Genomic DNA, 15,024 nt, shown 5'->3' with positions numbered 1-15,024 from the left:
ATTTACAAGTTTGCCAACCTGATCAGAAGGAGAAAAAACCCCGTTTTCTTCAAAGCCTGTTTCCTGAGGCTTCACTGCATACACTTGATTCAAATGAGCTCTTGGGGGCACCAACAGTTTGAAGTTGAATGGTTTTTGCATGCTGTGGAGTCAAACGAAATAACAGCACTTGAAAAAATCATCAGAACTGTATACCGAATAGTTTTATTGTTCAGGGCTTTCCCCCTTTGAGATAACATGAACGGTTAAGTTACTTGCTAGCTGAGAAAGTAAGTCGAAAATGTTTAACGTTAGACAGTTGACGTAAAAACGGTAAGCTATAAGTTATTCCTTAGCCTACAAATGATCCAAGTGATCAATTTTTCGTTACTCTTCCACTCTTATAAACTATGTTTACGTAATTAAACGTAATTTAAAAACATTTTACCTTTAAACAATTCACACGAACTCTTTCTGAACTGTTTTTATGATTGATACGACTCCGTTAACCAACGGTTTTTACCTGACGTCAGTTGTTTGACTCGCGTGACGCCGATTTTGAAATGGTTTGCGCGCCGCTGCTCCAGGCACGCGATGAGATTCACTTTAAGCAACAGCAGTAGCTGAAATGAACACGGTTGCCCCATATTAGTCATAACTTCCAAAATATTACAAAACCTTTTTAACAGTTTTAGCCTTTATGGCATGCTTCAAAGGTATTTTTGAAGCTTGCAAATACTTCAAACATTTCGGCGCCTCAGAGACCCAAGGTAACATAACGCATTGAATTCTCATGCTGACGTTTTCTGATTGGTCTAGAGATAAACTTCTGCCAGTTGTTTATTTCTTCTTTTATTGTATTTTTTTTCGAAAATCCAATTATTTCCAAAAAGCACAACTGAACATTTTATTGTGGATACCTCCTGTCACATTTATGAAAGGTGCATCCAACAAAGGGTAGGCTAATATCAAATGGGCTTTGACTTTAGGTCAGATAAACATTTTGCAAAAGAAGTAAACGAGAAAAAATAAGATTTACATCATTGTAAATCTCAACAGAACACAGAAGTTAACACCCAGCACTTGAAAGGTGATATGAAACAATATTCTTATTTAAATTTTTTTTTATTATAACAGTTTTGCAATACAAATTATTTACATTGTCTCTGATAGTAAATTATTTTACATTTCAAGAACAATTTTACCTTTTAGGCTATAGCCTACACAAATAGTGGTTGGACTTAAATAGTTTTAAACAAGCAAACAATCTTTCATCACTACATTGCTATGCACATACACATAAGAATACACAAAATAACAGTCATTGGCAAGTGTGCATGGATACTGACAAAATGCATTAACTGAAAATATTTACCAAGTTATGTTTCATTTGTGCATATATTTAACAACATACACTATTTGTATATCTACTGCTTTTTTATTACTCCAGTGACTTTTTTGTTAGAAGGCAACGTTTGTTTCTTGAAATGAATTCCTTTCATCACTGATTTAATCTTTCACTCACTGCGTACATAAAACACCCCAAAATAGACGTGCCACAATTCTTGTCCTACAGTAAATGTTAAGCAAACGTTTTTAAACTGAAGTTAAATTCTAAAAATAAAATTAAAAATATAATTTGCATTACTGTGCAGTGTGCACTCATGCAAGGCACTGAAATGTTTGCATCACTGTCTCAGTAATCTGAATAGGCCAAAGATGGATGTCTGTAACTAAATCTTCAATGTGGAGAGTGTATAAATGAAAGGATCACCCAGAATCACACAAATCAGCCAGTGTCACACACCATACTCTGCAGTGTTGTTATTGGGTGCTTTCAGTGCATCTTCAACTTTGCCAGGTTCCTCCTGCAGATTGGCTCTTTTGGATTCCTCTTTTGCCTCTCTATGCAGCAGTCTGTAGTTGATGCCCATTCCGATGAAGAGAAACAAACTGCCAACCAGCAGGACAAATCCACAGGCCATGTAAGTATACTTGTAGTCATGGTAGATGTCGTTGAACTTCCCTGTGAGTGTAGACAATTGTCATATAAAAAAAAAGGTCAGTGATCCAAGTGGGATCCATCAACCCACCATTATCAACAAAATGTGATATAAGTGATTAAAATTTAGGTAATACTTTTTCTTTCTTTTTTTTTTTTAATGAACACCAGGATTTCAGGTTAATATTAACCTGAATGTATTAGGGAAATTTAATGGTAACGCTTTAGATTACAGCCCGGAAAGTACTGCGTAATTAAAGCAATTTTACAGCGTAACCTTTGGTAATTACAGTGTACCTATAACATACTTACAATATAAGTATAAGGGAACAATATTTTAAGTTTGGGGAATAAAGGAGTAACAACCAGGAGAATTAAAAAATTATTTATATATAAGTATTATAGAACTAAGGGGTACTTATTCTACTATTATGATATAACAATCTTACATTTGGGAGCAATTTAGCAAGAACATACCTTTTTGAAATAATGGTGAACCAGTACATACTGTATAGGCTTTATAAAAATTACAGGGTACATATCTATGCATTTATAAAGTAATCTTTTTAACAAAAGTGCACTGAAAACGAAAACTAATGCAACTTTTGCTTAAATTTTGGGGAAAGACTTTTGTTTCATGTAGTGGTGCTTGTTACCCTCTTGTTTCATGTAGTTACAGGGTAAGTACAATACAAATGCATACACACAATCTTATATCACTGACTCGAAAACCTTTACTTATTATACAAGCACCACTTACCCTGTAACCACATGAAACAAGATATATTTCCCAGTATTTAAAAAAAATTGCATTAGTCTTAGCTTTTCTTGCCTTGAAACATGTAAGCCAAACTTAAACATCTGCACTTTTGCGATAAAAAATAAACAAAGATATGTACCCTGTGATTTAAAAAAAGCCTATGCAGTATGTATTGGTACACAATTATTACAAAAAGGTACGCAGTGTATGTTCTCGCTAAATTGCTCCCAAATGTAAGATTGTTCATAATAGTAGAATAAGTACCCCTTAGTTCTATAATACTTAGAGTATAAATATTTTTTTAATTCTCCTGGTTGTTACCCCTTTATTCCCCAAACTTTACATATTGTCCCCTTATACTTAAATGTAAGTACTTTATAGGTACACTATAATTACCGAAAGTTACTCTGTAAATTCCTCTTAATTACACAGTACTTTCCGGGCTGTAATCTAAAGCGTTACCAAATTAATTTCTTAGGTCATTGTAATCTAAAGCGTTACCAAATTAATTTCTTAGGTCATTTCATTTGACTGGTAATTTCTTAGTAAAAAACAAAACATTTTAACTACCCTTTGCCTTCACTGGTTCGTTTTAAAGCGTACCTATTGTGCAATTTTAAAAGTTCCTAATTTTGTTTTGTTTAAGGTTGTACATGAATTCACAGTAAAAAAAAGAAAGCAGCACTTTAGTTTTCTCATAATATACATTGCAGTACCACCTCACAGTGTCTGAAATGGTTCGATCAATGATTGGGTCCCTCTAAAACCGCCTTTTAGAGATCCTACTCTGCTCTGATTGGTCAGATGTCGGAAACGGAACACACATTACCATATCTGAATTTCAGCTCCAGAGATTTCCTCAGCACTTGATACACAGTCATATGAAATGAAATGATGGCGCCCTTGTTCATGGGCATCCAATGAAGATCATAGGCAGGCATTGTGCAAATCTTTTACAAACCTACATAGATTCGAGTATGAAGGCTGGAATTACTGAAGATTTGTTTCAGAATCAGATTCAGTTCAGAATCGGTACTTTCTTGTGGGAGACAATAACTCCTTTTGTCATTCACTGCGATGTTTTAAAACTTTGCAGACATTTTACATTCACAAACACCTACAGTATATTACACACTACATGAAAGGTATTATCCGAAAAAAGCATAATGGGGCAATTTAAATGCTTCTGCTGTGTGACAAATTACATATCATGTTTGTACTTATACAAATTAGTCTCCCAATTAATATGAGGTCATAAAACAAGCATGTATGATAAAGTAAACCATTTGATTTGCCTGAATATGAGACGTAAACACACTCCATACTCACCTAGTAGAGGAGGCCCCAGTAACACTGGCCCACATTCCACAATCGTCACCAGTCCCACAGCACTGGAGAAACGTTGAGCCCCTACGAGATCCATGAGAGTCTCAAACAGCACTGAGCTCAGCCAGCCATAGGCAAACCCAAAGAAAATAGAGTAAATCACAAACCCTAAGTAGTCTGTGGACAGAGGGGCAAGCAGGTGGCACACACCATTAAGGAAAATAGCTGCGGCGAAGAAGTACTGCACTCTTGGTCTCACCCATTTCATGTTGGCGACCATTCCCATTGAAGGCCGTGCAACCATATCTACAAAGGCCAGGACAGAGAGCAGAAAAGCTGCGTTCTCCTTGGGAATTTCTTTACTCTTGGCGTAATTACTGAGGTACACAAGAGGAGTGAAGAGGCCGAAGAACATGACCACATTACCCAATAGGTAAAGCAAGAAGCCACGATGCTTGAAGAGTGTCAGATCGATAAAGCCATTGATGATCTCTATCATGGTCTTTTGCTCTCTAGCTCTGTTGTTACTATTAGCAGCTTTAACAGCAGGTTGGGGTTTTGGCCCAATTGGCCTCATCAGTGATCCAGCTACACAACAATTGAGCAGAAGTCCACCCAGAATCAAGAAGCTCCCTCTCCAGCCGAAATATTCAAAGAACCAAGTGTTTAAAGGAGCCAGAGTAGACAAGAAGACTGGGCTACCAGCCATAGCGATACCATTAGCTATCGGGCGTCTTTTGTAGAAGTATTTTCCGATCATTGTGAGAGCTGGGTTGAGATTGAATGCCAGTCCCAGACCTGGAAAACATCATAACAGTTAAAAAAAGAAAACTGCCCAGGGTGATATTAAAATGTGTCACAGGAGTGTGCCATCAACAGGAGTGCCATTACTACAAATGTCATGGGATAAGTGCAACGATTTATGTTTAAAAGGTCCCACTATATATGTCTTTAACTAATATGTCAGTCCTACATTTAAATTAATAATTTGATACATTACACTTATAGAGCACATACATGGTTTTACATTGTACTTATATATATATATATAAACTGCATATAATTACAGCTGCCTTACCACACCACCAAACCTGTCCCTAACCTTTCCGGTATCCTACCTCAATATAGCAGCAAAAGTGTATTGCGATATGATATGAATACAATAAGTACATTTTACTAATTTTTTGATGTAACTAGTTCAGGAAACCTAAAATAACGTTTGACCATTTTAAAAAATACAATAAAATATTTGATTTTATTTATACCTCCTAAAACACCAACACAGAAGTACAAGCCCTCAAGAGTATTGCAGAAAGAGGCAGCGACGAGCCCTGCTCCTGAGAGACAGCCTCCTAAAATCATAACGGACCGACTTCCATACTTATTGACCAGGATACTGCTGACAGGACCTGGGAACAAAAAGTGGAAATACAAGCTGTCAGATTCTGCACACACACGCACACAAAAATAAATAAAAACAAAAACATTATTGCACATTCAATATATATATTTTTTTTAAATTTGAAAGCAGAAAGAGATTTTATTTCCTATTTTAAGACAATTTTAAATGTTATTTCTGAAAATGATCTTCAAAGTCAGTAAGATTATACTTTAAATACAATCTTTAAATATAATCTAAGACAGTATAACATTTTAAAATACAATGAACTAAACAAAGAATGATAAAATACGCCACTGCAATATTTGTGTGAATTTAAAAAAAGAAGAGATTTTTAGATTAAATGAGGATTGTTTTGAAGTAAAGCTTTATCAAAAGTTAGTGTACTTGGTTACCAAGAAGATAACGGGGCTGTTGAAACGTATGCTTGAGAATAAGTATAAGATATGTGGTAAAGAAAAATCAAGCTACAAACTAAAAAAGAACAATGGTTCAATAAACAGCCAATTCCAAGTTATCAGGAAACTCAACAAGAGAGAGTGAAAATATAACCCATGATTTGATTTTATCCATTGGGATTTGATGGGATTAAAAAAAAAAAAAAAAAAAAAAGATGGCTTGGCCTATCAAAGGAACGATGTTTTAGAATAGGAGCAAGTTATTACATTATGATGAAAGATTACAAAGATGTACATCTATTTTCTTTTATGCATAGATTAACTGTTCACAATAACATCAGCAATGTATACTCAAAATGAAAAAGGATAAATAAATATTTTGATTTCATGGTGAAAGTTGATAGTCTCTGTTCAGACCACTAGAGGGCATTGCAGCTCTGTGAGGAAGAACAATAGAATTTGACATTGCATATTACTGCAGTAATCATCAAACTGCAGATTTTGCTGTTTCTCACCATCATCCAGTTAACTGAGGAAAAGATGTTACCTGTGAAATGCAGTGGCTGGAAGACATGCTCTACTAAATCATAATTCAGATATGTTTCACTCCTATGGCAAACTTTAGCCCAAACAAACCAAACTAAAGTGTTCTGATATACTCCCCTGCAATAGCAAACACAGTGATTACAAAAATATTAGCAGTTACGTGAGTGTTTTAAGCATTTCATGTACAGAGTCCAAATCCTATCATGAATGTAGGAAGGAAGCCTGTTAATCATGTGAAAACCGGGGAGGGATGGCGAGCGCCTGCACGTCTTCAGCCTTCCAGTACAATAGACTGCCTTGTTTGCCTCTCTAATCCACATCATACAGTGGGGGAGCGAGTCACTGTGTGCGAACATGTACGAAAGAAAACATGAACACATTTATAAATGCGGAAATTCATTAGTGTCAGGTTACATCCCTGGTTTACCCCACAACAACTATAATACCAGTAGTTTAACCAAATTTGAACATTCCCACTCTATAAGAAATATGAGAGAAGTAGGCTATATACATGTAGGGCTGCACGATTTGTGGGGAAAATGTAACTGCGATTTTCTGATAAAAATTGCAATTTGAATAAAAAATGCATTGTTTGCTGTGCTTGTTCGTAGGGCTGTATAATTTGGCCAAAATGTGAAAACCAGGGAGTGATGGCAAGCGCCAATCCAAACTAATGTGTTCTGATACTGCAAACACAGTGATCCCAAAGGTATTAGTAGCTACGTGCGTGTTTTAAGTCTTCCATGTACAGATGCCAAATCCTATCATGAATGTAGGAAGGAAGCCACCTAATCATGTGAAAACCGGGGAGGGATGGCGAGCACGTCTTCAGCCTCCCAGTACAATAGACTGACTTGTTTTTTTCTGATAAAATATCGATTGCAATTTAAATAAAACATTCTGTTTGCTGTGCTTGTTCGTAGGGCTGTATAATTTGGCCAAAAAGTTGTGATTAAATATCATATGGTTATAATAATAATCATTTTTAAACGTTATACCATCAAACCTGTATTTTGACAGGTAAGCCCTTAAAGCTTCTCTTTAGTTGATAAGCGCATCTTATTACAAGTATGGAAAGATGGCTTGCACATATTGCTTCCAAAAGGCACGTTATAAGCAACCCTATCTCACAGCAGAGATTGAGTTTGTGTGGAACAGCATTTACTGCAAACCAAGCAACTCTGAGATGCTGCAAACACAGGCAGATAATGAGCTGCTTGCGTGTAAAAGAACACAGTGCTACGCTTCACTCTGAAACACGCATCGCATATATTTGTTTCCAAATTGCAGCCTTTTGAGATTTGATATTTGCACTTAGCCATACCATGATAATCATTAATTGTGCAGTCCTAGATAAATGTGAATGAACACTCCTCACAAATGAGCTTGAATGCTTGCAAAAGACCGGCTATTTGACCAACCAATGGCAGACAAGTGGAGTCATCAGGAAACCTGTATGAAAACAGTCATTATTTTGTGAAACGGCACAGTTTAGCATAACTATTTCAGGGTAATTTGTAGCATTACTACATTCTGTGCTCTTTCTTTTGTGCAGATTTGGTATTAAAACCACAGTACATCAAATTAATTTATATTAACATGACTTTAAATGTGGTACTGACAGAGTGATTTTAAATTAGAATATTCACTGACTAAGCCCTTGGGTGACATTAAATAAAAACCTAGTCCTCCTGACATATCAGATCAGTCTGCATTCATGTAAATATTCTCATATCTGGACCTCTCTTGCTCCAGGCGAACTACCTCTAGGCTGCCTGGGTCACGACAACAAGCTTAAAAGCACTAGAGGTCTATGTAGGAAGATGTCTTGGCCTAGAATGCCAAAACAACACATCCCTGGAAAATAAACAAACACCTTCTGACAGTATTTAGCTTAGAGGGCATTCAGACTTCTTTGCAAAGGGTGGGTGAGACAGTGGATGAATTCATAAAGAGGCAGAGGGGGCATCAGAAGATAGATAGAAAGGGAAATGACAGCAAAAAGGGGACCACAACACATGTCAGTCATGGACAGCGTAAAACTAGATGCTAAAACAATGCCATTCTGATTTATTTGCGAGCATGTGAACTATTGGGAATATGGAATATTGCTACACAGACTTCTGATGTGCATAAGTCAGCATAAAATATTCACACAGTTATGTCTTGCCTGCAAATATGTTAGTACAAACCATAGCACTACGATTCAGTACATCATTGTGTTCAGAACAAAACGCTTGGATTTTTTCACGAGTGCTTGGTTCTTTGATCATCTGGGTCATGTGCTCTGTATTGCCCCCAGTTGGGAATTAGGTCAGCTGGGCCAGAAGGGGCAGTGTAGGAGTATGAGGTCAAATGTAAAGTCATGTGCTTCCACATGCCACGAGTTCTCCTGGCCATAATGTCAACCCCACTGACATAAACCGAAAGGTCTGTGTTTCAAAAACACATCCAGATCGACCACCTTATTCTTTCTCAAGACAAATGTGAGGGCAAAAGCTCAAGTTTGACGGAAGTATGTGGGACAGTGAAATACAGATTGAGTGTCCACAATAAAAAAAAAAGGAAAAATCTTTTCAAAGAAAGGAAAATCCCAATGTATCAGAACTAACAATAATAATAATAAAAAATGATGATAATCTGAAGTCCAGCCTGCGATGATCTGAATTATTATCATTATTAGGCTACTTTTAATATTAAATTAATATTACAATTTATTTGCCCCGCAATCATTTCATAGTGCATCACCGCATAACTGTTGCTCTGCAATGATAAGATGCTAGATTAGCTTTCTCCTAATCAAAACCAACTTTTAGGTTTGAGACTTCTTCACCAGCATAACTATAGCGCAAAGTTTGCACATTGCTTGTGTGATATTGACTGGTTCGCCTTCGTTATTTAAAACGGAAATATTTCCAATATTGTGACGTGACATTTTTCTTTATCAACAACTGCTCGCAAAATGATGGACAACGACTCAACGAGCTTTACATTACTTCACTGTATGCTTGCCCTGCATGGAAAAGAAGAGTTTTAACATTCTTCAAAACATCTTGACATCTGGTTTGTGTTCCACAGAGAACAGAGAGTTGCACAGGTTTGGAACGACACGAGGATAAGGAAATATTTTTTAAAATAGTATTTATTTTTGCCTCTTTTAAAGGTTGTGTGAAAGCATGCACACAAGCCATACTGATCGTATAATTGGCTTTTGCAATAAAACTTTGACTTATAACTAAAAACTAGCTTCATACTGTCAGAAACATTCAAACCTTTTTTTCATATTATCTGTAATGGTTGATATTTTTTAAACTCATTTTTGATCTGCTCAGTAGCGTGAGAAGGAGAAGGTGCAATTTAGTCTGCCTATGTGAGTGTGCTGACATCATTTGGTGGTGCTCCACTTCCTGAGACAAGTTTGCTATTGACGCTAGTCATCACAAGTCTGTGTGACTCCTGAGTTAGGCGTCTCATCTCCTCATCTCTCTCCAAGGAAAACATCTGACACTTGCAGAATAAAGAGCTGACTGAGAAGAAAGACTCCAGAGGGAGATAGAGTTGCCCATTCATAGCTCAATCTCTCAGCAAAGAAGCCGGTGGCTGATGTCTAAGCCTTGTCTAGCATGACTCTCATTTCTACATTCAAATGAATAAGGGTCTTTCACTCACGCAATATCCATTGATAAACTGTGCCTTCATTACCTGTGCCATGATCTCACCACTGGTTTGAATGGACAATAAAACAGCATTATTTACAGTGACTCATGGACATTATTACTGTATTAAGCAACTCGGATTTAAATAAGTGCAAACGTCTTGTACGAAATTAAACCATTATGAATTCACAAACAACTTTTTTATGATATTTAGAGTTTTTGAGAGTTTTGAGTGGAAGACAAAAGGATAAAGAGCAGGAAGACACCGCTTACCTCCTCCATACATGACAGCAAGCATGATGGAAGAGATCCAGGACACTTGACTGCTATTGACATCAAAGATCACTTCAATTTCCTTGAAGAACACAGTGATGGACTTTGGGAAGGCGTAGGAGAAACCAATAGAAATAAAGGCGCCAACCACCACGGCCCAACCCCAGCCCCCCTCAGGAGGGGTGTAGCCCACAGGACCTCCAACAGCAGGTGCCATAGCTCCAGGTGTTTACAAAGCTCTCTCTCTCTCTAAAGAAATAAAGAAAAGGGTCAGTGAAAAAGAGTTCAAGGTCAAACAATTAGGTCATTAAAACAAATGTTTTCATAATGAGCCTTAGAAACATGGATTTTGACTGCATATTTAAATAACTAAAAAAAAAACTAAGTTCGGGCTCAGTCATTTTTAAAAATATTTTTGAAAGTAGTGTCTTATGCTCATTAAGGCAGCATTTATTTGATAAAAAAAACAGTAAAAACAGTAATATTGAGAAATATCATTACAATTTAAAATAACTTTTTTCTTTTTTTTTTCTAAAATAACTATTGTTTTCTATTTTAATATGCTTTTTCAAATGCAATATATTTCTGTGATGGCAAAGCTGAATTTTCCGCATCATTACTCCAGTCTTCAGTGTCATATGATCCTTCAAATATCATTCTAATATGCTGATTTGAGGCTCAAGAAACATTTCTTATTACTATCAATACTAAAAACAGTTGTGCTGCTTAATATTTTGGTGGAAACAATGATACATTTGCTGAATATATGTTGAATACAAATGCTGAGGGAAAATAAACTACTGACTCCAAACTTTTGAACAATATACATTCAACTACATACATAATTTTTTTTTTTTTTATATTTATAGTGTTTTTAGTGTATTGCTATGGGTTTTCTGGTCTCTATATGGCTTAGGTCGCTCATTCAATGTAATTCTATAGGATTTTCTCATCCATTTATCTAAAAGGTGAGAAACGTGAGTCTAAAGTCAGAAAAGCTCCTCAACCGCATCATTTGAGGTATCATTCGTGTTTGAGGCACAAGCGCTGTGGGATGAGTTACGTGCTGAAGTTAAACACCTTATGTTGGGGGTTTCTTCAAATCCCTAACACAGAGCATGAGTAATAGTCATGCTATAGCACCTCTAATACTTCAATTCATGGGCAGGAAATACAACATTTTCTGCACAACTAGTCCTCTAAAGGTAAACCTAAAACTTCAAAGCATCACACATCAATAAACATGAATCACACCCAAAAGCTCCAAGAAATCATTGTGCATACATGTGGGAGAAAACCGTTCAAAGGAAACGTAGATGGTACATACTCGTGGTGACTTTACATATTAAAGCCTCAAAGCCGACCTGAGTGCAACCAGTATTTGTAAAGCCACAGCAGGATGCTTTTAAAGCGAACATTCCCTCCAAAATGGAAATGTGACTTACATTATTTAAGGAGGATCAGAGGTTTATGTCAGAGAGAGGCATCGTATACCAATATCAGGTTGTTTCCCCCATTGGCATTTAAGCCTCTACATGTGCTCTTGGATTTGTTTTGCTAGCCCAGACAACATGATCTTGAGGCATCAGGGCACCCTGCCATTAGCTGCTAGATAGTTTTTTAATAACAACTTTCTCATTAAAACAACAATGTGCAGTCATTATCACAAAACAAACCCAGACAAGACAATCGGGACCCCAATGCAAAGAGGGTCTTGCATCACCCTGAAGAGGTTTATTTTGTGATAATGACTGGCTGGCTGTACGTTCTCCTCCATATTACATGGCTACTTACCAAACAAATGAACATGAAATTATACTACCTTTCAAGTATGGGATCGGTACGATTTTTGTAATGTTTTTTAAAGTCTCCTAGGCCCTGTTTACACCTGGTATTAAGATGTGGTTTGGTCAATCTGTCACTTTTGTCCTCTTTTAACCACTTCTGTCCTGATTTCTTTGAGGGGAGGTTGGGTAAATGTATGTTTTTTTTATTTTTTTTTATTTTTATTCAGGAATGGTGAGAGGGCATTGCTTGGTACGTTTCTCATCTTCAAACCAAACTTGAGTCAACAGCCGACAAAGTTTAAATCCTGTCTGGCTAGCGTGCTTCCCATAATGTTTAACATTAGGTCAGTAGGCAAAGACTATGCATCTTTTGCTGCTGTTCGAACGCATTCGACCACATGAGCATTTACACTATACGAAAGCAATCCGGTCGAATGCCTTTTTGACTACCTCAAAATGTTTTAGACCCCGTTTACACTTGTATTTAGTGTCGTCCACTTGTGATCAGATCGACCAAAATGCATCTTAGTACCAGGTGTAAACATGTTTTATTTGACAAAAAAATGCAGTAAAAACAGTAATACTGTGAAATATTGTTACGAATTAAAGTTTTGAATTGTGATACATTTCAAAATATAGTTTATTACATATACAAATATATTTGCCTCCAGAATGACAGACCAATCAGAATCTAGTATTCCAGAGTGGCGTATAGTAATTTTTAAGGTAAACCGTTTCAAATGTGGCAGAATTATCTGAATTCATACAAGCACTCTTAACATCTCGTCATTGATACAATTTTTTATTAAATTGTTACAAAATGTATTTGGATTTAGCCATTATTACATCACTAGGCTGTTCACTTTGAATTTGGACCATCTGACAGTTTGATCATGTTGGCAGAGCATATCGCTCCTTTCAGCTGAAGTGCTGTATGGTTTAAAAAGAAGTGAGAATGAAATGAATCACTTTACAGGTAAAACGGGTCCTTGACACGCCGTCAGGCTAGACATTTTAGCGCATTCAAGCTTAGAATCACACATTCCACACAAAAGTGCTCCTACCTTTCTGGCACAGTCTATAAATTCTCTGCATAAAATAGTCCAAAGTACTCTTCTATTCCACTGTGACGGCAAGCAGCATTTTAAGGGACCACACTGGGTCAAGGCAAGTCTCTAGTTATGTGAATAATCCAGAGGAAAAACACAGTGGTTGAAAATGAACTGCTGAAAGTGCTATAGGCCTGTGATATGGTCAGCCTTGTGAAACTGTGTCTAACTGAGTTGAAACCAGCTCTTATTGGCCCCCAATGTCTACAGAAAACTCAAAATAGGTTTCTATTGGCTCCTTGATGTCTGCCACCATGCCCACTTGTGTCCCTGCTCTCCTCCTCCTTGTTCTTTGTTTAAGCCACCCATTTAGAACTCTGTTGAGGTCTCCTTTGGAGGATGCAGGTTTCAATATGGAGTCATTGAGATAGCATGTTGTTTGTTGATCGTGTCAATGTACCCAATGTCAACAAACACCCATAATAGGCCACGCTATTATACTTTCTACATGCTAATGTATAATTAGGTCTGATTCATGTAACTTATTGTCAGTCATTGTGTTTTGTTCCATGACCCGATTGAAGGATAAGGATGAGCGTTTGTAGCTGCACATGAGACGTGACACGCACAAAAACCATCACACACTCACAGTTTCCTAAGGGTCAAATCCTTTCCTTTGAGCACAACAGTTGTTTACAATGTTAATCACTTGACATCTGTGAGAAAGATTGCATAAAATGCTAAGTCATGTTGTCATGTGGTTCAAGGTAGTGAAATTTCTTAGAATCATTTGCAATACTATAAGCTACATGAGATGAAAAATGGAAGCAAAAAGATATCCATCTATAAATGTATGTCTATATACTCATGTCTGTCTGTGTCTATCTAGAAGAACTTATTCCCTGATATGTCACTAAATATTTCTATAAACAAAGATCAAAAAGTTTTTAATTCAATTATTCAACACACCGTTTTCAGATACAATTTGATAATACTGTGAGTAATTCATATTAAAAAAAAATGATACATATATATATATATATATATATATATTTAAAAAACTTATCTTACAGCAGTCACGATTTCTTTGTAATTCTACTTCCTTAATTCTAATTATATTTCTACACCCAATTCAAATGTTTAAATCAAGAACTAATTGGAATTTTAAGGGAATTATAAATTCATTTTAGCCTGGGAAAACCCAGACAACTTCCGGCAAATTTAGATTTGCTCTGAAAGTTAGTCTGGCAAAGAGCTCATTCAAGCCCATTTCCAATCCGTCGAAATCGAGGCACCAATCAGAAACGTTGGGGCGGGCTTTACACGATGACGACAGCGCTGGGATTTTGAAGCAGATTTTGTAGCCTACATTACAAAGATGGATGCCGCCGTCGAACATCACTCGTTCGAATCAGCTATCGCGTCTGTTTTAAGCGTTTTGAACGTTTCCTTTTAGTTAAAAACCGACCAAAGAACAACACTCGGAGATGTTCCTCCGCCGCTCTGCATACGTCATCTCCTTCATCGCTCTGATTGGTTTTAGGTCTATCCGCGACGTCCGTTGGTGACGCTCCTCTGGAAATGATTTGTCTATGACGCTTTGCCAGACCATAACTCAGTTACAACTGAGAATGGTCTGGTTTTAACCAGGCTAAATTAATTTTAGAATGTTGCACAACCCTAAAACCCATTCTTTTTTCGTTTTCATACTTAGCATCTCAGAGAGAAGCATCTCAATTGTACCCAATATTCTACAGAATGAATAAATTGACATTAAGTTTAAGAGCCTTCATTGTCTCTCATTCTAAACAAGAAGACCAGGGACCGAAGAGCAAAGGTGACAATCTTT

General features: G+C 36.7%; 1 protein-coding gene across 1 annotated transcript; it reads right to left on the bottom strand.

Annotated features, from left to right (window-relative positions):
* Positions 1-39: 39 nt before the first annotated feature.
* Positions 40-13,454, bottom strand: slc16a1a (solute carrier family 16 member 1a). Its single transcript, XM_056270356.1, has 6 exons — positions 13,191-13,454; positions 10,340-10,588; positions 5,333-5,476; positions 4,071-4,865; positions 1,787-2,005; positions 40-142 (listed from the first exon to the last, which is right to left on the bottom strand). The coding sequence occupies exons 2-6, from the start codon at positions 10,554-10,556 to the stop codon at positions 90-92; spliced, it is 1,428 nt and encodes a 475-aa protein (XP_056126331.1). The 5' UTR covers positions 10,557-10,588; positions 13,191-13,454; the 3' UTR covers positions 40-89.
* Between the last annotated feature and the right edge of the window lie 1,570 nt (positions 13,455-15,024).

The sequence above is a fragment of the Rhinichthys klamathensis genome, unplaced genomic scaffold (genome assembly GCF_029890125.1).
Source record: "Rhinichthys klamathensis goyatoka isolate OS25496 unplaced genomic scaffold, OSU_Roscu_1.1 h1tg000303l_1, whole genome shotgun sequence".
In the NCBI taxonomy this organism is placed as follows: Eukaryota; Metazoa; Chordata; class Actinopteri; order Cypriniformes; family Leuciscidae; genus Rhinichthys; species Rhinichthys klamathensis.
The sequence above is the reverse complement of the archived record's forward strand: the minus strand, read 5'-3'. Positions and strand labels throughout refer to the sequence as shown.